At 37.0% G+C, this 26,694-nt stretch overlaps 1 protein-coding gene and 2 long non-coding RNA genes across 5 annotated transcripts in view; 2 read left to right on the top strand and 1 right to left on the bottom strand.

Moving 5' to 3' along the window:
* Nucleotides 1–3,721, top strand: part of LOC127064735 (uncharacterized) — a 40,842-nt gene extending 37,121 nt beyond the window's left edge. The window contains exon 4 of the long non-coding RNA XR_007781815.1: nt 3,430–3,721. This is a non-coding gene — a long non-coding RNA (uncharacterized LOC127064735). The remainder of the gene's footprint in view (nt 1–3,429) is intronic.
* Nucleotides 1,355–26,694, bottom strand: part of LOC127064728 (uncharacterized) — a 99,540-nt gene continuing 74,200 nt past the window's right edge. Inside the window, exons 3-6 of one of the 2 annotated variants that reach the window (XM_050996232.1) lie at nt 24,215–24,350; nt 22,905–23,038; nt 15,895–16,138; nt 1,355–2,355 (exon numbers count right to left, since the gene is read on the bottom strand). In XM_050996232.1, the coding sequence (XP_050852189.1) occupies nt 2,210–2,355; nt 15,895–16,138; nt 22,905–23,038; nt 24,215–24,350 (660 nt within the window). In that variant the 3' untranslated portion in view covers nt 1,355–2,209. The remainder of the gene's footprint in view (nt 2,356–15,894; nt 16,139–22,904; nt 23,039–24,214; nt 24,351–26,694) is intronic. The other variant, XM_050996233.1, reaches the window with a different exon arrangement.
* On the top strand, nt 7,929–18,779 carry LOC127064732 (uncharacterized). 2 transcript variants are annotated; one of them, XR_007781803.1, is made up of 4 exons: nt 7,929–8,268; nt 13,784–13,985; nt 14,169–15,067; nt 15,910–18,779. It is a non-coding gene; the product is annotated as an uncharacterized LOC127064732 (long non-coding RNA). The 2 variants fall into 2 exon arrangements; XR_007781802.1 differs by having other exon boundaries at nt 13,784–15,067.

Below are 26,694 nucleotides of genomic sequence, written 5' to 3'. Positions count from 1 at the left end.
CTTTTATGCATAGTTCGTACTCTCATTGTACAACGAAACAGTATAATAATACCTTGAGAATAATTAGCTAGAAAAATATCTTGTCATGTGTCGAGGAATCTTTTGGAAATTATAAAAAGGTATTCGACGAAAATGATGAATTTGAGAAAATATAAAAATATCGATATCACGATTAATTCAAAAATAGCTCAACGTGGTGCAAGGTTTAATTTGAATTATATACATTCACGCTACTCTGTCTACTTTAGGTTACTTTGTTTGTACTCTAAGATCCGTTCTTTCATCTAAAGGGAAAACGATACCTCGAAACCAAACTTGTCTTGCGTGATATTCCAATATAGGATCTTTTTCCCTCGAAATTACACGATTCCCTATAAAGAAAGTTCGTCTCTTTCTCTTTCCCTCTCTCTTTCCTTCTTTTTTTTCGAAGGGAAGAACACAGGCACGTGCACGATACGACGGATACGTGTACGGGTCTGAACTTACCGTGCGCAGCGAGGGGTTTTAATTTCGTCGAGAAGCCAGATGGACCAAATGGCTACGTGTTCTCCTTTACGGTCGTCTGCGTGTTCTTGATTAACGTCAATTCCATGGTGGTTCCAGTTACGTTCTCATTTTCGTTTCCGCTACTTTATTCAATTCACCGGTACTAACACCACCACTAATACTACTATCACCACTACCATCATCACTGGCAGTAGTCCTACTACCAATGTCGCCATCACCATGGTCATCGTCGCTTATAGCCTACCTTTCTTCGTATCCATTTCGTAAAAGAGAGGGCGAAATACGTTCCTTTTTTTTCTGGTGAACATAAGTAGTCCTATAAGTGGTGCTAAACTTGAATCATATAATTTAACAACCTTCACTTATTTTAACATCTAAAATCACTTTGTAGAAACGTATTATGATGAATTCGTCGATTATTATGTAAGACGATAAAAAATTCTTTAAGAAACAAGCAATACTTACAATTACATGGTTTTTTCTAAATGAAATGTATATATATATATATATTATTTGTGGATATTATTTGATTACATCATATATTAATTTCTCAATTCCTGTACTATTTGTAATTGATCATCTTACAAAAGAAAATATAGCTCTTTTCTTGAGGCTTGATAAAAGCTGCAAAGCACTATTTCATTATTTCTCTGGAGTACTTCGATTTTTATTGAAATGGAAAACGTTTAAAACGAGTACTGTACTTTGTAATATCCGATTATTAAAGAGAGAACTTTTATCGATATAATAATCGTTAAAGCGTTCCCTTTTATCCACTCTCTTTCCGAAGATACAGAAAACAAATGGGAAGACTTGAAAACGGAGAGAAAGAAAGAACATCGATCAGTATTGTTCGTACTGTAATTTATTACAATTTGTACAGATTACAAACCAGTACCTATCGTTTCTTTCTTCGCATTCACTGTTAGGCGTCTTAAAAGGAGCGGATATCGAGCCAAACGTTGCCGCTCGCCGTAGCTGCGCTAACGTTATAATATACCGATCGTTACGAGGATTATCTCAATTTTATAATCTACCCTTATTTTTTGTTTTTTTTTTCTTTTTTTTTTCATCGTCGCTGAACATTGGCGTATCCTTAACGTAGAAGAGAAAATCTGAGAGAACAACTCGGGTCTCGCGGAGAGGCAGTAGTTAGACGTACATATTTCGACGTAAGTGGGAGAGGAAATCGAAAATAGTTCCTGATTGTCCAACATTTTCCTCTCTCGCCAGAACTCATAGTCACCCGACGCACATCATTCCTCCCTCTTTCACCGGGCACCTTTCTTCATTCGTTTTTATATACTTGCTTCACTTTAACGAACGATCATCCTTCGTCCTTCACCTTTTTTTGCCTCTTCTTAATCAACAATTTACATCAAAAAGATAACATGTTCAAAAGTAACTGCGTTATGTATAATAGGTCGTCGTCGATTTTACAATGGGGTCTTTTTCTTAAAGCGACGTGTCACCGTCTTTTTATCGTCGTCGTCAGGCTGTTTTAATTTATTTTCTTTTTTGTTTTTGTTGTTGTCATCTTCTTCCGTCTCATTCGTTTCCAATAAAAATCATCGTTATTCGACTATCTACTTCAATACATAGTAACATACATAACTGGAAGCCCTAGACTACTAGGTTTTACATGGACGATGTATTCGGATCAGACAGTGGCAGTGATGTTCTCGTTAATGTCGCGGACAAGCTACCTCGTACCGAGTACAGCGTTCGTAAGTCGTCCGCTCGTCAAGAATTCGGTCATCACCAGTATCGCTGTAGCCAAGGCTATCGAAGTCATCATTGTGGAGTACCAAAGTTGTTGGTTCATGACGATGCTTGCACTTGATTCTGCTGACAAAAAGAGAAAAAACAGACATGGTTTATATTTAGAATAAACTTACAATGATAAGCATGAAGAATTTATCGTTGGATACTTATTTACGTATGCACGATAAAAAAGTTTAGCTCGTTAAAAGAGCATATAGTGTTCTCTAACTATTCTACCGTAATTTATCTGCAGGAGAAATAGAGAAAAAGAAGTAACTAATATTAAACGATGTATCATTCGCTCGCAAATAACTTAAAAGCGTATCATATCCCAAAGGTACAGAGAAAATCGTAAAACGGTTAGTATCTTAACATCCCGACGATGGGTATGAAGTATATATAGACAATGCATTTTACGGAAATCTCTGGGGAATAAGCCCCCCAGTATGTCCTCGGGCCATTTTGATAAAATCGTATCTACCATGCTATAACACCGAGAGGATATCCTCTTATCGTTCTCCCTTTAAACCTTTCCTTTAAACCTAAAAGGAGAAATCTAGAAAGAGAAAGAGAGAGAGAGGGAGAGAGAGAGGGCAAGCAGAATTCCAGAATAATGTCGACGTGAGCCGATAAGGCATCTTATATTAACAAAATCAATGCAAAATACATGCTATATTAAAGCACAATACTTTAGATCGTATCTTGTAACCTTTTATCGGCTACTTAATATCAAATCGTTATTAGCATCAAATTTATGTTCGAAATTATTTAACCTAAGGATTACGTAAAATTTTAAATTGATTTAAAATTGATTACGATTAAAATTCAAATCTACCGCGTTACAAATATTTAATCGACGTGTTGTCGAGTTTATTTTTTCTTCTTTGAAAAAATATAAAGTATAAGAACGCTCAACGAAACTTTTAATATCTCTTGGCGAAGAATTATTAGAGAGATATTTTTATCTCATTCCCTTTTTCGCGAATCTCTCTATGCAAATAGTGGAACATAGGTACGTTGCGAATCGAGAGAGATTATAAAAAGCTTTTTTCTGATTATACTCCATTATATTGAACGAATAATTAAATACTTATTATTTTATGTGTTCTGTTTATAATTTTTCTCATTAATACTTTAGAAATTCATTTTAATTTTCAGGGAACTCGAGGTGGATCGATCGAAAAGTTTCGTCGAAGGAAGGGCGAAAAGAACCGAAGATGTGGTAAAGAATCGTATTAAGGGCAACGTCACGGTTCCCCGCGATTAAATTTTCAAGAAGGGGTCGGAGAAAAAAAGGGCGACGAAGACGAAGCAAAGAAGAAGCAAGATCGAGAGAGTAACTTGAGCAGAGGAGAATAGAAAAAGTAAATTATCGGTTGACTCGCATCCTCGCCGAACCTCGACGAAGTCACGCCATTGGAAGATGCAAAGAACCTTAGGGAAAAGTACCCGATGGTAATTTTGTCCAAGACGAGACGTGAAAAATAATTGGACCGGTTTGTCGCGGACATTTTAAGTAAATTCTTTCTCCACCTTTTTCTCTCTCTTTTTCTATCTCTTTCTTTTTCTCTTTGCTCAAGTTCCCCTATTTCTCTATCTTCCAATTTTTCATACTTTTACGTTTTCTTTTTTCTTCTATTCTATGCGAAACACATAATCATACGCTTATATCATATTATAATTGAGAAACATGAATAATAACGCTTATGCTGCATCATATTTACATGTTTATCAAAAACGTGAGAGAAAGAAGGAAAGAAAGAGAAACACATTAAATGAGAGAAACACATTATAATTTCGGTCAAATGTGAAAATTAGGTAATTACTCTTTCCTTTTCTTTTCGGAGAAAGAAACATTCCTCGTTTTAATTTCGTTTTGTTTTTTCTTTATGCATCCTCATCTTTCCTTATGACATTCTTCTTATCGTCCTCTCTATTTTCTTTCTGCTTTATACTCTGTTTAGAGGAATTCGAAAAAAAAATCTCTCAGAGACTAGCAGGAAGGTAAGCGTAATGAAAGGGAAATTCACTCCATTTGAAAAACCTCATTACTTCGTCTTCTTGATTCGCTCAAGAACTTGTTTTCCAACATCATCACGTATATTTCTCTATTTATGAGCCGTTTAAGTCGCAAAGGAAAAAAATACATCATATAATACGTTTTAATCGTGACGGATTTGACTGTATATAGGAGAAGGATTTTCTTGGAAAATGTGTCTTTAACGGCGCATTTCTATCTCGTAAATTTAATCCCACGTAGTAAGACGAGGACATGCATGAAACACCTACAAGAATGTATACGTACACGGACACACGAGCGCTCAGAGTTAAATCACGTCTCCGACGTCGCTGATACAAAGGGAGAGCATTTAATGCAGCGCATCGAAGCGATGTTCTTTGATGAAATTCTAATCTATCTCATTATCACGATTATGAGTGTGCGTGTAAGAGAGAGAGAGAGAGAGAGAGAGAGAGAGAGAGAGGAAGAGAGATAGATCAATACTTGACTAACGTCGAGTAAAAAGCCTTTCTCTTTGAGTTATCAATGATCTCCACGTTCTTAAGATTTAACGAGCAATTTTTTACTGATTATATTAGAAAGTTTCAACCACTGAATATTTTTTCATCTTCATAAATTTTATTTTTTCTCTTTCAATCGTGAGTTAATATTCAGGCTACTTCTTTTAAAGTAAAATTCTTTCTAATATTTTCAGGATGAGAATTCGACTCGACTCGTCGAATTATTATGTTATCCCCTACCATCAAACATTTTTCGCAGAATTTCAAACGCTCTTATGTTTGCTTTGCTTCTCAGAATTCTATCGAAATTGAAATATCGAGAGTCTAAGTAAATCGATTCAGTTATCTCACGTCCGATATTGAACGATAGTATTTTTTTGTTTTGATACGATTATATAATAACATGACAAGTCAGTCGGTCATGCTGATTACGAAATATATTCAGTTGGTTTATGTATCACCAAGGACGAATATTTTCTCATTCTCTCTCTTCTCGTCGAATCCGATAAATCCGTGGGAAGTTTTTATCACCCGTATCTATCGGCCTAATAAACTTTTCCACGGGATTTCCAACGTGGGAAATAAAAAGGCCTTGTGAACGACCTTGTGGTGCCAGCCTTCCCGTACTTCCGAGAGGAGTGGTTCAAAATACACGAATAAGCACACAGACTTTTATGTATTTCTTTTCGATATATTCGAGTATAAAATGCTTCGTCGGCAATATCCTCGATCGACGAGTTCGAGCTATTAACTCGTGTTTCACTTTTTCTCTCTTTTCTATCCTTTTTTCTACCGCAGAATTACGGCTTGTTCGATTCGTTTCAGGGAAGAGAGAGAGAGAGAGAGAGAGAGAGAGAGAGAGAGAGAGAGAGAGATAGACTTTTTATGTTCCTTTCTGTTTTTATTTTTTTTTTATCTTTCCTTTCTTTTTCTCTCTCTCTCTTTCTCTTTTTGGAAATTTGTTTCCCAAGTGAAACAAGCAAAATCTATTTTGAGAAATTTGACGTTTACGGATGGCTCGGGAGATTTCGATTGTTTATGAATAAAAATCAATCGTATCGATGTAGAATGGAAGAATAGAATAGAAGAGGGAAAGGGAGATAGGTCGTAGTTCGTCGTGCGTTGGATTTTTATTAGCGCGCTAACGTAAAATATCGTTGGGGTCTATGCACAGGACAATGGACTGGATCAAGCGATAATTCTTTCCAGCGCGTGCACTCGTTATTACCGAGGAGTAGTAGTCATTTATTGTCCGGACGCATTCGTCTTCGTTCGTCCCTGGGGCCAACTCGCGTCAGTGATAAATCTACCAGAGAATCTTTATCAATCCAAGCCGAACTTTTTGTTCGATACTAGCAAGTTCGCGTTTAATAAACTTCACGTTGTCGTTCCTAATTCGACGTTAAATCGAAATAAAAGAGAAAGAAGTGACTTAGGAAATGAACGCGAGTCGATGAACAAACAAATGCTCGATCGTGGCAAATAATAGCATCGATAAGATAGATTTACTGCTTTCGAACCTAACTGGGAATAAATGTTCCATTAGATCTTTGAAAAAGTCATTTTATCTCATAAATATGCAGTATTAAAAAAAAAATATTTAAATCTTTCGCCGTTAGCTTCGAAGTTGGAAGCATTAATATGATTTGTAATGGCGGTGCCAGTGAATGTAAATGTAAAGTGTGTTGTATATGTAATCTATGTTGAAAGGAAATGTTATAAGAGAAGCTTTAGAAAGACGTAAGCTATTTTCTATTTGAGATATACTCTCTACTGAATTATTTTCTTTTTAGATGAAGATTATTGAGACAAATTTAAACGATGCAATAAGACTAATAAGATACACGTGTTCCAGAGAGAACAATTTTCTGCGTTAAAAAATAAAATCAATTTTGAGAAAGTTAAACGTCGACGGATTGAGAATAATCGATCTACGTTACTGATAGAAACGACGCTGAGAAGAGTTCATTGTGTGCGTAAACGAACGAATAAGAGTTCGAGCCTTAAATCCCTCGTACAATTGCGATTACAATGATTAAACGTAATTTCTCGATCGATGATCCGAACCATGTATTGAATCAGGGATTCACGATGAAATGCGAGAAGAAGAAAGTGCGAACAACGATAATTGCCGTTCCATGGGCTTTTGCGGATTACGTGCGGAATCGTTTTCCACGTTTGCGTGTTATTACGCGAAAGAGAGAGCGAGAAAGAGAGAAAGAGTAACCGCGAATACGACGCTCATTCGTTGGTTCGTTCGTTCATCGAGTTCTCTCTTTTCGTATTTCATCTCTCATCTCTTCTTCGTCATCCCGTTGGAATAGGCGCGGTTAGAGGATAGAAGAGTACAGAACTATTCCAATTTGTGTTTTCTACAAGTATCTCCTTACAATTTTTAACGATCTTTCTGTTCACTCGTATCGACGGCAGTCTGGAGGACTGCCAGGAACTTGTGAACGAGAAAAAGAGAAAGAGAAGAGGTTTCCGAGTTATTATAAACGAACAAGAAATGTCCAAAAGAGTCAGACGAGAGATTATAAACGTTCTGCGAACGACGTAACAATCTCCGACAGCGTATTGTTGTTCAATGATTCGATTAGGAACTTTATTGTTAGTTTCTCTCTTTCTCTCTTCTTTCCACTTCTTTTCTTGAGATTATTTGCCCTTCGATTTCGACGTTACCTCTTCGAAATTCCTGAGCACGCTTTCTCGAAGCGAAAATGCCTTCGTTTTTACGAGCACCGTTTTACGAGTTCGCCTTTCTCGTCTTACATGTCACGTTCTGCTCGCAAAATTTTCGAGATACGCGCCGAATCGTCGCGTGCCGCGATCGAATCCACGTATTTCATTCGTGCTATTTGCCTAGCATTTAAGACCTTGTCAAACTTTTGGAGAATTCGAAGATCCCGCCGAGAAACTGCCGAGAATCCTTATCGTCGGAATCGTTCTCGCTTAGTGATAATAATTGCCTATAGAAATATTTTATCGAATATTTTATGAAATTTCTTATAGAATTTTTATCTAATATTTTTCATAACTTCCTTTTATATAAAAGATATAGACATTGTTATAATTTTTATATCAAAAACTTTACTTATATTAAAAAGTATATTTTCAGTCTTTTCAATATCGTCAAGGTGATTTTAATAATATTTCAATAGATTTCGACATTCGAAATAAGATATGACTCATTGTTATGTAAGTGTACGTGAATAAACAATCTTAATTCTTCGAAATAAGGTATGACTCATCATCATGTATGTGTACGCGAGTAAACAATCTAGGTCACGTTGTTTATAGACCGGTCGGATCCTGTTGGATTTATTACGTATGAGTAATTAGATACCAGTAAACATTCCTTTGTGTTATATCGGAGAACGCGTAGAAGCTTCATTTCAGTTTAAACATTTGTTGTGTTAAGACGTATATCTGTAATTTGGTGTCTTCAAATATAAAAGCCGTGGAAGCGTTAAAAGAGTAAGTACTTACATATTTTATAAATTTCATCAGTATCAACGAGTACATTATTATCGAGCTACGTTAATATCGATTATACACTACATTATTATCGAGCAAGTAGATGAAGTAATTAAAGAATTAATTATGTTGACTCTATATATAAGGAAGGAAGGATAACGATGATAATAATAATACGATAGTACGATAACTATAATATAATAATAACAATATAGTAAAAGAGCGATAATGATGTTGATGATGATAATGAAAGTATTAATAGTATTACATGAGGGATACGAAATAAAATATAATAGTTTTTTCCATTCGATCGTTAATAAAACATTCACTGCTTGATAATAAGTCAATTATTATTTGCCTTTGGAAAATAAAATGAGATATTTTTCGTGAACCGATTTTATAGCTTTTTCGTGAAACTCTTTAAGAGGAAAGTACCGTTCGGTATCGGGAACGTTTTTTATTTTCTTCTATTTTCTCTCTCCTCGCTTTGGTCTCGGTAAAACGCACGGTATTGCTAACGACTTTGGCGCATCGATTCCCTCGCGATGAATAAACGTTTTGCCGTAGAGTGGAATAACGATTCTCGTTTTTCTCTATATTCCGCCTTAATTCTTGCCAGGCCATGCCGAAAAAGTTTAGATTGCTTTTCTTCCACCCCCTACTCGCTGCACCTATCTCCCTTACCTCCCTGCCCACGATATCTACTGCTTGCCTCTTTTGTTTTACCTTCGTTTCGGAGTTTCGACGATATTCTAGACTTCCTCCAGTTCGAGCACTTCCATCCGTTAGAAGAAGCGTTGGAAAAGCAGTAGCGGAGTCTTTTCGAGTCTCCAACCAACAAATACACGTTTATTTATTTCGACGATTCATAGGAGAGATCGTCGTAAGGAAGAAAAGAAGCGTTTGTTAGTTCGCGAAGAACGTAAATCGTGGTAGTATGCCTTTTAGAAAAATGGCAAGTGAATTCGTTTGCGAGCGCCGACACAATCGTTTTGTGCGTTACATTTGCCTCGTCTAACGTGATAAGCGTCAAGGAATTCTTTAAGAATTCAAAGAGAGCTACGTGAGGGATGTTCGAGAATTCTTGGAAGGAAGAAATCACGGATGGAAAGACAGAGAGAAAGAGTTGGAACGCGAAGGGAATCACGATAGACATCATATTATCTTCTCTCTTTCTTTCACATAGCGTGAATTCGATGGACCAAACGAGAAAAGAGCGTCTCGCTTAAGGTTAGCAGAAAATTTCTCTCGGCCCATATAAACGTCGAGTTGTAAAACGTCGAATCAAACCATCATCTCGGGAACAGGAACCAAGAGAAAGAGAGAAAGAGAGAAAAAGAGAGAGAGAGAATGTATAAGCTGCGTCGATATTTGGCGAATTGCCAATTATTTGTCAGTCCAGATCGAATCGAAAACGTCGGTTTGCGAGGTTCGAAATATCCGCTCGTGCACCCTCGTTTCTTCCATCACTGAACTTCTCTCTTTCTCTCTCTCTCTCTCTCTTTCTCTCTCTCTCTCTTTCTCTCCCACTCCCATTCTCTGGTTATCCCTCTCTTCCCTTCCTCTTTGAATCCGGACGCATGCTCGTGTTTCCTGTCAAAACAGATTCGACACCGAGGATAACAGAGTATAACACGCTCGACGATGGATGGATCGTCGCTCAGGTGGACGCGTATCTCTTCTCGTTCGAAGGATACAGGGAGAGTTAGAGAGGGATAAAGCCGTGAGAGGAAGGGGGAAGCGGGGGAGGAATAGAGAATTCACGTTCATCAACGCCACGCTTCGCTCTCTCTCTCTCTCTCTCTCTCTCTCTCTCTCTCTCTCTTTCTCTTTCTCTCTCCCTTCATCTCACTGTTTTCATACCAATTTTGATAGCAGCCCCGTTGTCGTCGTCTGTGCAACGTAATTGCTTTTTCGGCTTTGAACAAGTTTTTTTCAAAATATCTGTATTATTCATGCCGAGTGAATCGAGTAAAGCCGATTCGCTATGAAGCTTGTTTTTAATGGCCCAGCGTAACGCTCTTGAAGCGAATATGTGCGCGGTTCCTCGTTGATTATGCTCGTTAGCCTTTACTACGTTTGCTTTCAGTCTCTATATACACGTATACATTTGTAAAAGCTGATCTAAAAAGTATTTATATTTCTCGTATCTTTATATGTATTTCATTCTTTTCTTTACATCGACATTAGTCGTTTTTCTCTTACCCTTCTGTTTTTTCTCGAAAAATGCGTTTATCGGTTCTTCCTTTTCTCTCTCTATCTTTCTCGTTCTCATCGATAATTTTTAAAAATAAATGAAAAATTGAGGGATAAACGCGAGTCATGATTTAGAGGATTCGTCACGATTTCGAGCATGACGTTTTCCTCCCTTCCAATCAAATTTACAGCTTATTCGATTCATTTTGCGGTTTACATCGTCTCGTTTTGATTGACAAGGCTATGCGGTCTAACCACGGTCTAACCGCATTCTAGCCACGTACCGTTCGCCGTATCGTTTCATGGAAAATTTTGCAGAGAGCCATAGGAGAGAGATAGAAGGAGAGAAAGAGAAAGAAAGAGAGAGAGAGAGAGAGAGCAAGATAGAGAAATAGCAATTCATGTGCTGGTGGCGATTTTGTGAATATGATTCGATGCAAAAAATATAGATAAGAAAGCAGATATTTCGTAAGAGGTATGTTACAAATAATAGATTTCCATACCGCATATATTCGGAGATATTAGCTCATTAATGCAACTACAATATATCACAAGTGCGTATGTAGATATATTATATATATATATATATATATATATATATATATATATATATGCGCACATATGCGTGTGTGGACGCCTGGATATTACGTTGACTATCTGCTAGTACCGCATAGTATGCCACTATGAGAGATGCAATTCGCAGCCGATGGAATTGGGTCGCAACGAATTTGCATTTGAATGCACGTTAGAATAAGACAAAGGGCCGATCTCGCGACGTGATTGGCGGCAACGTGGATAGGAGTGAGGTCATCCTCGAGATTCGTTCGATAGTGCAGCATACATATACGTAGATACATACACGTATACGATCCTAGCGAGACGAACTGTATTAAAACTGCTCGATATCGGGGGCAAACGAATAAAATCGATTTCGACCTCGTGATTCGATATCGAGCCACATGCGTCTCCCTCGATCTCGAAACCCTTCCCACGGAATAAAAGCGATCGGGATAGCGATTTTGATATTTCCACATAATTTCTTTTTCTTTGTCTAGTCTTTTAAATTCGACATATATTATTTTATTTATTTTCTTATTCAATTATTCCAGTTATCGCGAGATTACGTAGTAGATTTTCTTTGAATTCATTAATCGATTAACATGCCTGAATCCTTTGATTTTTTCTTTCTCGGTATTTAATTACGTTACTATTTACTAAATAGTTTTTCGAGCGTCCGTTAGAGTTAGATGAGTTGTTCACCGTCTCATGAACTTTTGGGTTAGAGGTGGTAGGAAGAGTAGTGGTTGGTAAAGGGAAAAGCTTAACCGGCAACAGAAATGCTCGTTGAAGTGTCTCGCATTAGCGTGCACTTTCAGTACGTGGCACAAGGGTGCAAATAAATTTCCATATTTTCATTTCCCTTTCGGTCATTTTCTCACAGGAGTTTCCACGTTTCTACTATTACTCTATATTTTCTCCCCTTCTCAATGTCATAAACTGTGTAAAGAATAACGAGAGAAAAGCTATTCGACGTGTATAATAAAAGCTTTTCGTTTTCTTATTTTTCATTTGTTTTTAAATATCAATACTCTTCGAAACTGTTATCGACAACAGCTAGTAACTAGTCTGTTTTATTCCGAAAGAATGAGAGCATTGAACAAAACAGAAAGCTTAGTGTAGTGGACATTTTTTATTGAATGAGAGAAAGAACGAACAGTAAATATTAGAAACATGAATAAATACACAAATAGATGGATAGGTAGACAGATAGATAAATGGATGGATAGAAATAGATAAATAGATGGATGGATGGACAGATGGATGGATGGATGGATGGATGGACGGACGCATGGATAGATAGATAAATAAATAAATGGATGTATAGATACGTAGATATATAGATAGATAGACAGAGCAGGCAGTGGAAGCCAAGAGGGAGTTAAGGGGTGTCCTTTAACAGTACGTTTACGTTGCTTTTATTGCGAAGTAATGTTATTGGCAATCGAATAGGCAATACCATCGTCATCGATGTTGGGAAATAGGGAGAAAGACTTTTACCCGAGCTATAGGAAACATGGATGTTTTTAGGCAGTTACAGTTGAATCGTCGGTGTTTCTGACAGATCGAGAACGTCGAATAGCGACGTTCCGGTCATGAAATCTTCGATATCGCATAATGGCCTCAACATAAATCATTCTTACTAGCGGATACTCTTTCTCTCTCTTTCTTTTTTGTAATTTTGTCGAAGAACTCGAAAAGAAGAAGCAGCGGCTCTTGCTTAACAGGATGAATCATGCGAGATCGTAAAAATCGTAAGATGTTCGAACAACTCAATAAACGTGTCAGTAATAGGTTTCTATTGAGGAAATTAAATGAAATTAAAAATGGAAAGGGCTGTTCGTACTTTGAAGCTCCGATGTTCGTATCATCGAGGAATTTTTCGACGATAAATTTGGCGACGATCGAAGCGGGAAAAAGAACGGGAAGAACGTTGTTTTCTATGAATCGCCGGGCGCATTAGTCGTTCGCTCGTCTAAAGTACGATCGGCCCGGTGCCAAAGTTTCTGCCTCACTGGGAACGCTTTCATCGCCCTTTTTTTTTCTTTTTTTTTTTTATCGCCACCTTGGAACTTACGGAAAATCTGTAACGCCTCTCGTCTCTCATCGAAAACTTGTCTAGCACTTGTCTATCAAGAAAAAAGAAAAAGGGAGAAATCAAAAGTTGTGAAAGCCTTTTCATAAAAAAATTTTTTTCGATTATTTTTTCTTTCTATCTTCTTATTATATATTATATATTATAAATCATATTATATATATATATCCATATTATGTATTGTATATTACACATCTCTTCAATATTGTACTATATAACACTTAATTATCTATTATTATCTTTGTTATGAAAGATGCTTTTATTCGAATATAACAAATTTTGTTTTCTTTTTTCATCTTTTCCTTTTTTCTCTCTCTTTCTCTTTTGCTCTTTCGATAGGAAGAGTAACCGTTTGGAACAAAAGTGTCCATTTACGCGGAGGTACAGACTTCGAGCTGACATGGTCAAATATCTAAAACTTTCAGTCATATCCCGGCGTACTTTCACACGTAACAGCATCCGGTAGCGTGAGTGCTAAAAAATTGCCATATTGGTGGATACGTCGGTAGATATATGTAACATAGGAGGCTAGTACTCACGAACGAAAGTGTTAAATGGGTCCAGGCTCCCACGAAACGTGGCTTTTACCGGTGTAAACCTTTAAGTAGGTCACTTCCGCCTACGATAATAAGTCTTTTTCTCATGTTTTTTTTATGCTTCTCGTAGGTATTTTCTCGACGAACGACGGTACTGTTATGTGTAATCTTTTGACGGACTCGACCATCAAGAGAATGAAAATTGAAGAGGTTCTTGCAAACTAAAGAATGGAACGAGATGGAGTATATGCGAGAACAAATTTTGGAACGAACAATCTGGAGCAGAAAGAAAAGCGGAAATGTAAAAATTATCGAAATATCTCGGAAATGAAGTTCGTGCGAGCTTTCTTTTAAATATTTTCATTCATTCATTTTAAGTAGTTCTCACATTTTACAGAAATATTCTCTATTGGAATCATTGTATCGAAATTATATGAAATATTGTAATCCATTTTCGATCTCCCTCTATCGCTTTCTTTTTTTTTTCTTCTGTTATGGTCACCTTTGTTGAGAAGAGCTGAACAGAATTGGGTTCGAAGTAGGACGTTAATAAAACCAGAGCTTTAATTGCTGAATTCCCCATTGATTAATGGCTCTTCGAGACAGTCGGGGAAAGAGATGGATGGTACTTCGAACGACTCGACGATTTTAAAGAGGAACATACTAGTTCTCGTTTCTCCCCGACGTTTCAACTTATTAACTTATTCTCTGTTTTAATAAATTATTATTTTCAATAAACATTTATATAAACATATGTACACATATAATATATACATAAATGTAACATACACATACACATATACACACATACACACATATACATATATATATGTGTGTATATGTTGTTTTAACGAACAAAGATAACATTATCGAACAAACAATAGGGGCAACGAGCAAACGGTGTTCGTGATACACCCTTTCCGGCAGCTGCATCTGTTTATAATGACGCGAAAACGTGGTAACGAGACACGTATTAAAAGCGAACGATACGAAATGAAGAGAGAACAGGAGAAAAACGTGAAAGAGGATGAGTATAAAGAGAGAGAGAGAGAGAGAGAGAGAGAGAGGAGAAATCGCGGATAATAATTTAGATAGCGGCGTTGGAGACGATCCCATTTTCTGCAACAGACATAACGGCTTTGCTTTCCCAGGCGGAACAATCGCGTCGTCCTCCCCTTTGCTTTCTTGGCGAGAGCCTGATACCGCTAGGAGAGTCACATAACTGTCACAAGGGTGGCGTGATTCACGTGAAAGATGGCACTCGACCCGATACATTTACGGTCCTACTCGGCGCCATAATTTTATTGTCGCCGGTTAGTCTTTACCAAGCATAGAACACGCCTCTTCTGGAACGACATTACTGACGAATATCTACTGACTTTTCCTAATCAACTCCTAAATCTTCCTATGAAAGGTATTATAATAATACTAACGATAATAATACAATAATAATATTAATTATTTACAATGATTTGTTTTATTAAACCGAAAACACTTTTTTTTAAACTCGATCTTTCTCAATTCGATGTTTTTAAATCTTTAACAAATAAAAACGTATCGAATAAAACATTTGTACGTAACAATGTATTTTTCAATCAATTCGTAGTTGGAAAAATCCGTAGATATCGATACGTTATAGTAGAGATAAAAGCAACTATGTTGATCGTTGAAATTCCTGAAGCGGATAACGAACTGATAGCACAAACGTGAGAGGAGATGCGTACCTACAACGTTGAAATTCGTACTCCTCTGATATTCGATACGATCGCTTTTCCGTACATGCGCGAAATGTACTTAGTTTGTCGTTGTCGTCGAATTCATAGGGCGGAAAGAGTAATTAGAGTTTAAGGAGGTACATCGAACTACGTTACATTGTACTATTTCCTACACTATTTCCGTTACCACTTACTATACCAATTTACAGTTTGAATTACCTACGAGATGTAGTTAACGATAGTTCCTCTTGCGTTGATTGCGAAGCCAGGTTAACTTACGACTTTGGTTGAGCAGTTTCGATACGTGGTCCGAAGTAAATTTTATTAAACTCACCGTGTGGTTTACGCAAGAAAATTGGAACGGTTTACTATGTACATATATCTGTACTTACGTGGAATTTAATATTCCCTCCCCCTCTCTCTTTTTCACTCTCCTTATGCAAAATATGGATTTTGATATGAATTTACAAAGTTTAACTTCGTCGTTAGGGATCGTGTGATAACGAAGAATAGTATTATGACTTACTGTGACTATGTGCAGGGGCATCACCGGTGATAGAGGCAAGAAGCGGTTCGTCGACAGCGATTTCCATGTCAGCGGATTTTCGATATACATCGGAAATGAAAGCTATGCAGCGTAGATGCAGCCGGCCGTTTTGAAACATGTCGTTGGTGATTTTAAATTCTATATGCGACTTGGTCTTTACGGTGTCGTCCTCTTGTGAGATCGAATGGGGTTGAATCCAAAAGTGTGAGCTGTTGTTTGTAATCTGTGAATATAATACAAACGAATTTAAAAGAAACAAATAATTGAATTACATACTTTTCTGTATTTAAACTTATCAATTCGATGTATCGTATATATCATATTCTTTAATCAAGAACAAATGTAACAAGAGCGAGGAGCATTGGGAATAAAAAAGTCTCCGTTTCGTGCACTTTTATTATGAAACATCGTCGCGAGATCGACTCCCATTTTCTTCGGGAAGTAAGAAAGAAAGGGCAAAGGAATAGTAGAGAAAATGGTAGGCGAGTATCTCTCGGCGTTATTACTTCGGGGAACAAACGAGACTATGCATCAAGTCCGTGGACTCGCGATGACGCGAGACCAGAGGACGCATCCATAAAGCATAAAGCATAAAGCTCGTGCCATCGTGTTGCCCATCTCCTTTCGTAACAACCATCTCTACCCTTTCACATCTCTCTTTCTCTCTTCTACTCGTCCTCTTTTTCGTTCACTTCGCGCTTACGTTGCGTATTTCAGCGCGTAGGCAGGAACATAGAGGAATGGAAGGCTTCTCTATAAAGCGTCATCTCGTCGCGTTACGATGCCAGACAGAGAGAAAAAGAGAAAGAGAGAGAGAGAGAGAAATCGTGTTCCGCCATTTGGCACACTCGAAAGTTGGTTAAGTTAAATCGGAGCTATGCTAGGTATTAGAAAAGGAAAAGAGATCTAGTAGATGTACTATAAAATGCAGACAGAGAATTTCCTTCTTCTTCTCAAGATGACTCACGATGAAATACTATCGAAACGTTTCAGAAAGAAAAGGCGGTATCAGTGAACGGAAATATCGAATCTCTACTACTATTGCTATATACTTCTTATGTCAATCCATAATGCATCAATATCGACATGTCGTTAGTTCAGTTAAGAATTGTTGAGAGACATAATATCCGAGAGATATATCGGTTCTTTCATTTTATTTCATTTTATTTTTCATTTTAGTTTCATACACGGAATGCTTTCAATCATATCAAATTTTTGACAAACTCCAAGTTATCCCTCGATTCTTTTCCTCAATTTTGATTTCTCTTGAAGTATATTTACAAAAATTCTCGGTTCTGGAAGGTAAAAGAAAAAGAGTGGGAGAGAGAAAGAGAGAAACCAACGGACAGAGATCACATTTTCAGGGAAAGTAATAAAGAGTGAAGATGTCGGATGAGAGTTTAGAAGTCGAAGAAAGATAGAGACGGAGAGGAAACTCTCTCTCTCTCTCTTTCTTTCTCCTTTTTTCTCGACTTTATTGCTTCGAGTAAGGTACGAAACCTTGTATCCTGTACGACGATGACGTCGAAATACTACTAGCTGCGTTCATAAAATGCAAGGAACGAAACTGCTATTGCCGCCATTTCTGCCACTGATGCTGTCTACCCTTCTGCATAATCCATCTCTCTTTTTCTTTCTTTCTCCCTTCCTCTCTTTCTCCTTTTTTTCATCCTTTTTTCATCGTTCGCAATCACGTACGGCTAGAGAATACGGCAAGAGAATAAGAGCAAGAGAGAAAAACAGAGAGAAAGGGATACACGCACGTTGACTTTTATCTATATGACTGTGTGTGCACGTCTTCATTCACTCTCCGACACATATTTATCTTCCTTCAATGTGTTCTCAGTGTTTCCCTGGTAATCCTTCATTCTCATAATGTGTTCGTAAGCCGAGTTTTAGATAGCTACATACAGTCCTGCTGATTCATGTAACTCTTAAAGTTCATTTAATTTATCGGCGCTTGTTTATTTTCATTCGATAGATATTCTTGTTTATTTATTTTTGTTTATTACTCTTGTATATGTGTATATATATGTATGTATATATACGTAATGTGTATGTATATATATATATATATATGTATATATTCAAAAAGGAAACATCATCGTCTCTTGTTTTCCATCGAAATATGGATAGCATAAATGTTTGCAATTTACAAATACCCGGATATATATTTACTTAAAGTATTTATTAGCAAATATTTGTAGGATTCATGAAAAAAGTTGAACCAGCGTTTCCAAATCTCAAAAGCCTGGTCAAAATCTCAAAAATGAAATATTTAAATTTAGAGTTTTGAAACGTTGTTCAAAAGCGCAAGTGACGTTCATTCGAGCACGTATATCTGCGTGAGAATAAGGAAACAAAGCTTGCTTCGTTAACAATTAACTCGTTAATAATATTGTTGGAAGTGCATCAAATTTTATTCTGGAAAATGGAAAATACTTTTGAAAGTAAATACAATTTATATAATGCTTAGGAAAAAGTCATAATTATAAAGCGTAATATAATAATTTAGTAACGCTTTTGCGTAAAAATTCATATAAAGAATTCTGTGTACATTACGAAGAATAATAAAAAATTTATGCCAGTTGCAAACCGCTACAAAAGAGAAGACTCAGGCTTTTAGCTAAATACTATATACAATTTAAAAAAATCAATAAAAATTGACTCTAGAAAGATATTGAATTCTAACGAAAGTTTGTATAGATATTATTAACACGATGTTTAGAATGCGATAATTAGATGTAATTAAAAAAAAATATTAAATTTAATTCAAACTTTGTATATTAAGATTTTTTGGGTTGTAGATTACGATATTTTTTAAATATATTATATATCATGATCATAATCAGCGATATCGAAAACTTTGTTATAATTGAAAAACGCCTTCATATTTTAGTCAGGTTTTTGCAATTTGAAAATATCGCATGGAATGGTAATCTACATCTGTACTCGAACCCGTTTTTTCCACTTTTCGTGTGGCTGTTTTAACTATTAAGCGCTTTCGCATATTTCTTATCGCCCTTCTTTTAAGTTTTTCATGAGCATAAGCAGAGAAATTTTTATTCGCAGGGAAATCGAAAAGTGGAACAAACCTTCCTTGAAGAGAAGCAATCTTGAAAATGTTAGTGGGATCGAAAAGAAGTAATGTAATTGGAGCCATGTAGGAGGTACGAATTTGTTTTTCGAATCGGTATTACTATATCTCGAGAACGAAATGGGTTACGTGAATTTTCTTTTAAGGTGACAATAGAAAACAGCGAGATGAGAAAATGCACGTAAGATTGCCATGAATTTCTATTATATTTTATTTTTATTTGGATTTATGAAAGATCGATTTAAATCGTTAATTTATTTCTAAATTATGCGTATAAAATTAGAACCCATTATTTTCTTTTTTAAACAGGAAAGAAAGAAAGAAATGGTTTCTCAGAAAATTACACTTTAAATTGAATTTGATTTTGCAAATTTAAATTCATGTTCGGAATGTCAGCTTCTAATGTTATTACTTTTGAAAACGATTGGACTTACGTAATCGATAAAAACTGGGAGAAGAAAAAGGAAAAAGGAAAAGAAAAAGGAAAACGAAAGAGAATGTTGTGCCACGTTTTCTTGCGATAAAATGTGAGTCTTGTTTTAAATTCGATCCCCGAGCGATCGCGGAAGCGATAAGTGTCTTCGAAACGAAACGTCGAGTGTCGTTCGATTCTTTTGCAAGAGAGCCGTTCTCTCGTTTGAAGGAGAGTCTATATCTGAGTTCCGTAGATAAACTCATGAAAATATTGCTAGCTCTTCGATTGTTCTTGAATTCTTTTCTCTTTCTGTCTTTTCTTCTTTCGCACTCGACGCACGTAAATGCGAAAAGATGTTCATGAAGTCACAAAGCCTCATACTTCTCATACTCTTTTCTACCTCGAGCGTATTTTCCGACATATATACGCACGTAAGCATGTACATATTTCCATAAAGCACTCGACGCGTGCCACGACCTCGAAGATACACCTACCATCCTCGAATATTATACCTCGAATCCCAGGAAACCACAGCGACACAGATCTAGAATTTCAACGTGTTTCCCATACCTTCGCTTCCTAACGATCGAACTTAATTTTGAGAACCGAAAACTTTGTATGATTTTGCTTCGAATTTATCTTTTCGAGAGAAAAATTGAGTAGATAGATAACATTCGATTTATTGAAACTCTTTCGTTTTTTTTTTTTTTACTATATGTTTTTTATTAATCCGAACATGAATGATTAATCAAATAGTTACAAATAATACTTTCTTCAAAAAATGATATTTGATTGATGGTTGTCCATTGTTGATGATCTTGATTGTACGCCTTTCAGGTTGTTCATCTGACAGCAGAGAGAGATTTCTCTACTTTAAAAATACTCCTCTATGTGTTTCGCATTCGTAAGAAAGCTTTTCTGCAAAGTCGCGTGAAGCTAAACGGAAAAATAGGCGGTGAGAATATATCAGAGAAAAGTTGATTCGAAATTGCAAGGTGCGGTTCGAATCCTCTTGGCATACGATCAAGTATATCTATATATATATATATATATATATATATATATATATACTACTACTACGAATATCAGGACGTTCTATCCTATATCTAAGACTATTTATATAAGAAAAACACAGACATGTACAAACGAATGTAGTATAGTCAAAAATATATATATATAAAAGTATATATATATATATATACTAGCGTACGTATTAACTCGGGATGTTGTGGAAGAGTAGAAGTAGCTATTGGACAATCGATGGGAGCGATTTTCTAACCCAGTGACCGGCTACACCAGACCATCGTCATGGTCCACGCGTCTCCTGCACTTTACGCGAGTTAACCACCGGTTGATAGGCCTTCTGCACTTTCACGACCTTTTCTACTACCTCTGGAGTTTCCACGGAAGCGGAAATTTCATATCAGCCGCGATCGTTCAATTTATTCCAAGTGACCATTATCGTAATTCGCTTGAATGAATCTATTTCTCGCCATCTAATCTCGATTAGTATCTCTAATTAACTTTAAACTTTATCTGTTTTCTATTGACTTCTCTTTCTCCTTTTTTCCTCTTTCTTTCTTTTTCTCTGTCTTTCTCTTTAGTAGTATTCATACATTCAGAGTTATCAAAGAAGTTTTTCTAGTATGAAAGCGCAGGGAAGGTTAAAAGAACTTCAAAATCGTCTGTACGAGTGTTTGCAAACTCAATTTATATAGAAGGATTTTATGTTCTTTTTATATTTTTGACTCTTCATGGACCTAAACGCCTTTTATTATATTTCTTGACAAACAAAAGGAAGACGGGAGAGAAGGAAGTAGTAGACCTAGGGAGTCAATCGAAAATGTCAAAAATTGGGAAGTAAAAACGATAGAATAGTCGATGCATTTTCTTAGAAAGTAAACGGACCGAGACGCATCAGGACTGCTGAAAAAGACTCGAAATTCCACACCCCCACTATCGTTGCTCTCCTTCCTTCCAAAATCGAGAAACATAAAAATAGGAAGCAGTTCGTTCAGACGTGTGCTTTCGAGCGAACAAGCTATTGTTATACGTCATCAGGACTGGGAGAGATAGAGCAGCCCTCACGAAACGCGAATTTTCTGTTAGTGCGCGGAATAGTTCAGTAGTCGTTGCCACAACGTTCGTTTTGTTTCCGTGTCAACGATTTTTCATTCCTTCCGTTGTTGAAAACATAATCTCTCTGTCTCTTTCTTTTTCTCGATAATTATAAAAAGTAATGTAAACGCAGATAAATTTCACCCTAAGATCTTCGATGTGATGTCGGAATAAAAACATTTTTATATTTTTCTTTGTAATTCCTTCTTCTTTATACTTTTATTCTAATTTTTTAAGGGTCGAAAATTATAAAAATTATTCATTGCTCATCGGGACAACAACGACGACGACGACTATGACGACTACGACTACAACTACGATTACGACTACGACTACGACTACGACTACGACTACGACTATGACGACGACGATGAAAGGAGGACGGGCGTCCGATCGAATTTATTTCTAGCTCGTACGCTGTAAAGTTTCATATTTCATTTTTTAATTAGCGAGCAGAGTCGTAATTCGATATTTCGTAGTCTCCCGTTCGAGATCAATCGAGCTCTCACTCCGACGCGAATTAAATTTACCGAGATATATATCGTGATACGCCCATAGAAAGTGGGCGACACATAGCGGTGTTTCGGGGTGCGAAGAGGTGAAAGAGGTAGAGGAGAAATAGGAAGGGGTAGGTGCAAAGGCCGCTACGATGCCACCCTATGCAAATAAATCGTTATTCCGCGGCATTTGTTAAATCAACCAAATTATTCCGTTAAATCGCAATTCGAACTGCACACGTCGGAACATATTGCTACGTTGCTACGGCAAAAGTGGTTTACGTGTTTACAATCGTATGGATTTAAATCCCCTCACCTCTTCTTTTCCTCTCCTCTTCCATTGCGTTTCCATTCCTTTCAACGATCGGCAACGAATTGAGAACATTTTCCATGATATCGATGGATAAGACCGGTCGTGAAACGTTTACCTTCGTTTTGAATTACATCAGAGCTACGTGTAAATCCGATCGATCGATATCTATTAATTTATCGACCTATACAATTTTGTTTCTTTCTTTTTGAACGGTATCTCGTGGTATATATTTATGTCGTATTTCTATAGACCATTATTTAAGTAATCGCATTAGTTAATAATTAATTGCAGGAAAGCAGAGAAAAACGAAATGAAAAGAAGGTAAGAGATAGAGGGACAGAGAGAGAGAGAGAGAGAGAGAGAGAGAGAGAGAGAAATAGGGATAGACAGATGGAAAGTTTTCCATGTGGGATTTTCGTCGAATCCCACATTATATAGTTATATAACCAAATATAGAACAGACGAAATAACTGTAAAAAGAGAAGAAGAAGAAGAAAGCGAATAAAGATAGAGAGATATTGAGACAATAACACCAAGAGAAATACTCACATGATCTCCGTTGAGCATCCACGTAATGGCAGAGGCTGGACGGGATGCACCGGAGGTGCAATTCGCTCTGAGCATCTCACCGACTGCTATGCGCTCCTTCTCACTGCCGATCGTCGGATCCGTTTTTGGGGCGTCTAAGGCATAATAATTATGTCGTTTAACACATGGGAGTCCTGCTCGCCGGCATTAATTCGACGTCTGGCGAATTGCCAGAGACCAACCGGAAGTGTACTTCTAACTCTCTCCCATTCTCTTTGAAATCAACCCTAACTCCCGTCTGCTTGGCAATTTTATCGTCTTGAGAAGATCGTTCGCGCGGTTTTCCTTCGAACTCCAACCGCGTAACTTTCCGCGATCGTTCGTTACGTCGGACTTTTTCCACGTAGCGCGGAATACGCTGACGTCACGTTTTCAGCTTGCTTTAGACCATTGAAAAAGAGAGAAAGAGAGAGACAGAAAGAGAGAGAGAGGGAAAATAAGAGGGAAGATCGAATCCCCTAATCTACGGAGAAAGAATCGTGGCGGTTTCCGGGAATGGGGACCGTAAAGGGAAATCCCGTGCCGCGAGTTATGTGCCTCTAAAGTTCTCGTTAAACGTATCGTCGTTATTTGCGAAAAGCAGGACGCAAGGAATGTCGCTATCGCCGGCCAACGATCGATCCTGTGTCCCACTCTTCCCTGTCTTTCCCCTCTCCTCTTTCTGTGCTCTATTTCGTCGGTAGCTTTTTTATTGCTTTTTTTTTTATGTCCTCTCATCTCTTCGGAATTCGGATTCGTGTGCTTTAAGAATTAAGGCTGATGGTGGGAAGAGCCGAACATTTTAATCCTCCAATTCGTGAAAACGTTTGTAGTGAGTGGTATAGATCAAGCCTCGGACTCCTCGCACACTGCTTACAAAATATATGATGGGCTATCATGATGCCGACGAATTGCAATTTTTTGAGAATTTTATTAAGGTTTTATTAAAGTTTATATTGATCAGAGACAACGGTTTTACACTATCTTGGTTATCTTGAATAGGTATTTCAAGTAACATAATCCGATGGAAAAACTGTGGAATATTCAGCAGAAAAAAAAGAAAGAAAAGGAGAGAGAGAGGGAGAGAGAGAGAGAGAGAAGCATAGAAAGTACGAACATCGCGAATTATAAGTGGAAATGAGATTTTAATTTCGAACAAGGTAATTTGCTGGTAGGAACCGAACTTTCGAAAGGTAATTAAACCATCGAGAGTACGATATCTCGTACCAGCTCGTTTTCATGAATCATAACGCATCGAATAGGTTATTATGAGTTTTCAAAAGTGTACTTACCTACGACCATCATTTTCGCTCTCTCGATCAACGTGTGATAAGAGGGCACACCGGCTGATACTTCGCACTTGTACGTCCCGGTCAGATTTCTGGACACGTCTACCAGGGTGACACTGGTTGTATCAGATGCGGTGACCTGTGAAACAATATCGAAGCTTAATGCATCCCGAGTTTCGAGTTTCTTTTTGTTCTCGTTCTTTCGAGCTTGCCTCATCACATGAGGTACGTTATATTTCAAAGCCGTTTTAGCTTCCATTCTATTTATTTTTTCTCTCCATCCTCCTCTCTTGTTCTGTCAATTTTCTCTTCCACCATGTATCGGGCTCGTACGATCGTACGATCGTAGCTCTCGTCGAAAGCAACACGGATATTACTTCGCATTCTGCCGCACCATCGACTCGCCGAAATCGATCCTCCGCGCGACTAAATCTCGATCGGCTCGACTCCACTATCGCTACAACTCACCCCCAATCCCTCACTCCCAGCTTCCTTCATCTCACCCTTTCGTTCTTTCATCCTTTTTTCAGCTGATATTTATATGCATCGCAACGATCTTTCTCTCTTCCTCCAACTCTTCATACTGCTCCGTTGTTCTCTTCGATTCGTTCATCTCTTCTATTATCGTTTCTGCTTCCTCATTCTTTCTACTCTCTGCTATTTTCTATCTTTCTTTTTTTCTAATTCTCTTTATCAAGGACGGATGAACGGCCGATGAAAGAAATTTCAACGAATCGATATACGAAACGAATAGGGAAATGTTCTGACTGGAAAAAATTATAAGTATTAAAGATATATTGGAAGAATAAAAAATTTGACCAGTCGATTAAAAAAGAGACTAAAAGAGAAACTTTAAACTATTGATTATATAAAATGATCGTACAATTTTATTTATTCTTTTAATAATAATTACTTTTTCCAAATAATACGATCGAAAGTACATTCTTTTTATCGATATGATTTTTTATCACAGATAACAAAATATTGTTAACAACTTTTTGTCCGTTTCCAATATCAGCTTGATAGATAGGTCGTTCCGACGAGATGACCATGGTCCATAACTTTAATTTGTTTCGGAAAAAAGGGAAGAGGAATACATACGTGGAATTTTTACAACTTGATCGATCACATGGATCAAACACAGCGAAAGCCCGCGGGCTTGGGAACCCATGGGACATGTCGCGTGCAAATGCTTGTTTAATCGTTGATCCACGCTGCTCTTGTACCTACGGTTTTGAATTTCAACGGTGGTGGACATGCGATATGGCAATTTTACGGAACGTAAGCACGAATGATAGAAACTCCGTTTATCTTCTGTCATGCGCTAACGTATTTCAGAGATCAGAACGACGGATAAAATCGTTGAATAAATCTCTCTGAATTAACTTTAATAAGGCACATTGAGTTTGCTGAAGATCGAAACAAAATGAAAAAAGGCAGAGTTATCTAACGACATTAATAAACGATAAAGAGTGTTAACGTAGAGAATACAAAATTACTTGGCGAAGTGAGATCGACTTTGTACTTTTATATTTATTTTTTCAGAAAACGATCGTACTTGATACAATTACAAAGAGTTTCGGTATAATTTCCTCATTCTTTTACTAACAAAAATGTTTCCCTACGGACATTAGCTCCAAGACCGACATCAATGTAGGACGTAAGACCCCCCAGATTTCTTAAGTAATCTCATTTTTTTTATGGAGGAACAGTTCTCCTTCCATGTCATGCCTCACTTAACTCGTAAAATTTAAAATAAGGACGGTTTCATTATTACATAAAATAAATTTCTATTATTGGCTATCATACTCGGTATAAGTATAATACAAAGCGATTAGTATAATTTGCTTCTTCCTTTACTAATACTAAAATTCTTTTCTTTCAAAAATGTTTCGCAACAATAATCTTATCCTGCAAATAATAGAACATATAATTAACTCTCGAGTTATAATATGAGTGTAAAAATTACAATGAATTCAGCCGAACAGTTAAAACGATTGTAAACGCGCATATTATTATAATTTGAATTTGTCGGAATTCAATGAATCGATAACTTCGATAAAGTGTTTCTCGATTTCGTGTAAGTGTCTCGAAAAATCATAAAATCTGTCGTTCGATGCAAAAGAAAAAAAAAAGGAATGGAAGAAAAAAATCTTATTACGAAAATCTTATTGACATTGGACTCACATTTTCGACGATCTTCTTATCGACGAGCTTATGCTCAACGTGGAAAGAATTGGAGACTCATTTTCACAAGTACACCCGACGGAGAGAGATCGTAACCGGGTGCGAACGATTTCGCGGTGTATCGCCGTGGGGATGAGGGAAAGAAAAGAGAAAAGAAGAGAGAGGAGAGACAAGATGTTTCAACGAGAATCTCAATATCCAGAGCGGAATGAATTTTTGTAGCACCGACGAAGAATGAAAAATGTACGATACCTACTGTTTTTCGACGGTCTCTTCTCTTACGAGAACTCGGTAAA

The sequence above is a fragment of the Vespula vulgaris genome, chromosome 6 (assembly GCF_905475345.1).
Source record: "Vespula vulgaris chromosome 6, iyVesVulg1.1, whole genome shotgun sequence".
In the NCBI taxonomy this organism is placed as follows: Eukaryota; Metazoa; Arthropoda; class Insecta; order Hymenoptera; family Vespidae; genus Vespula; species Vespula vulgaris.
The sequence above is the reverse complement of the archived record's forward strand: the minus strand, read 5'-3'. Positions and strand labels throughout refer to the sequence as shown.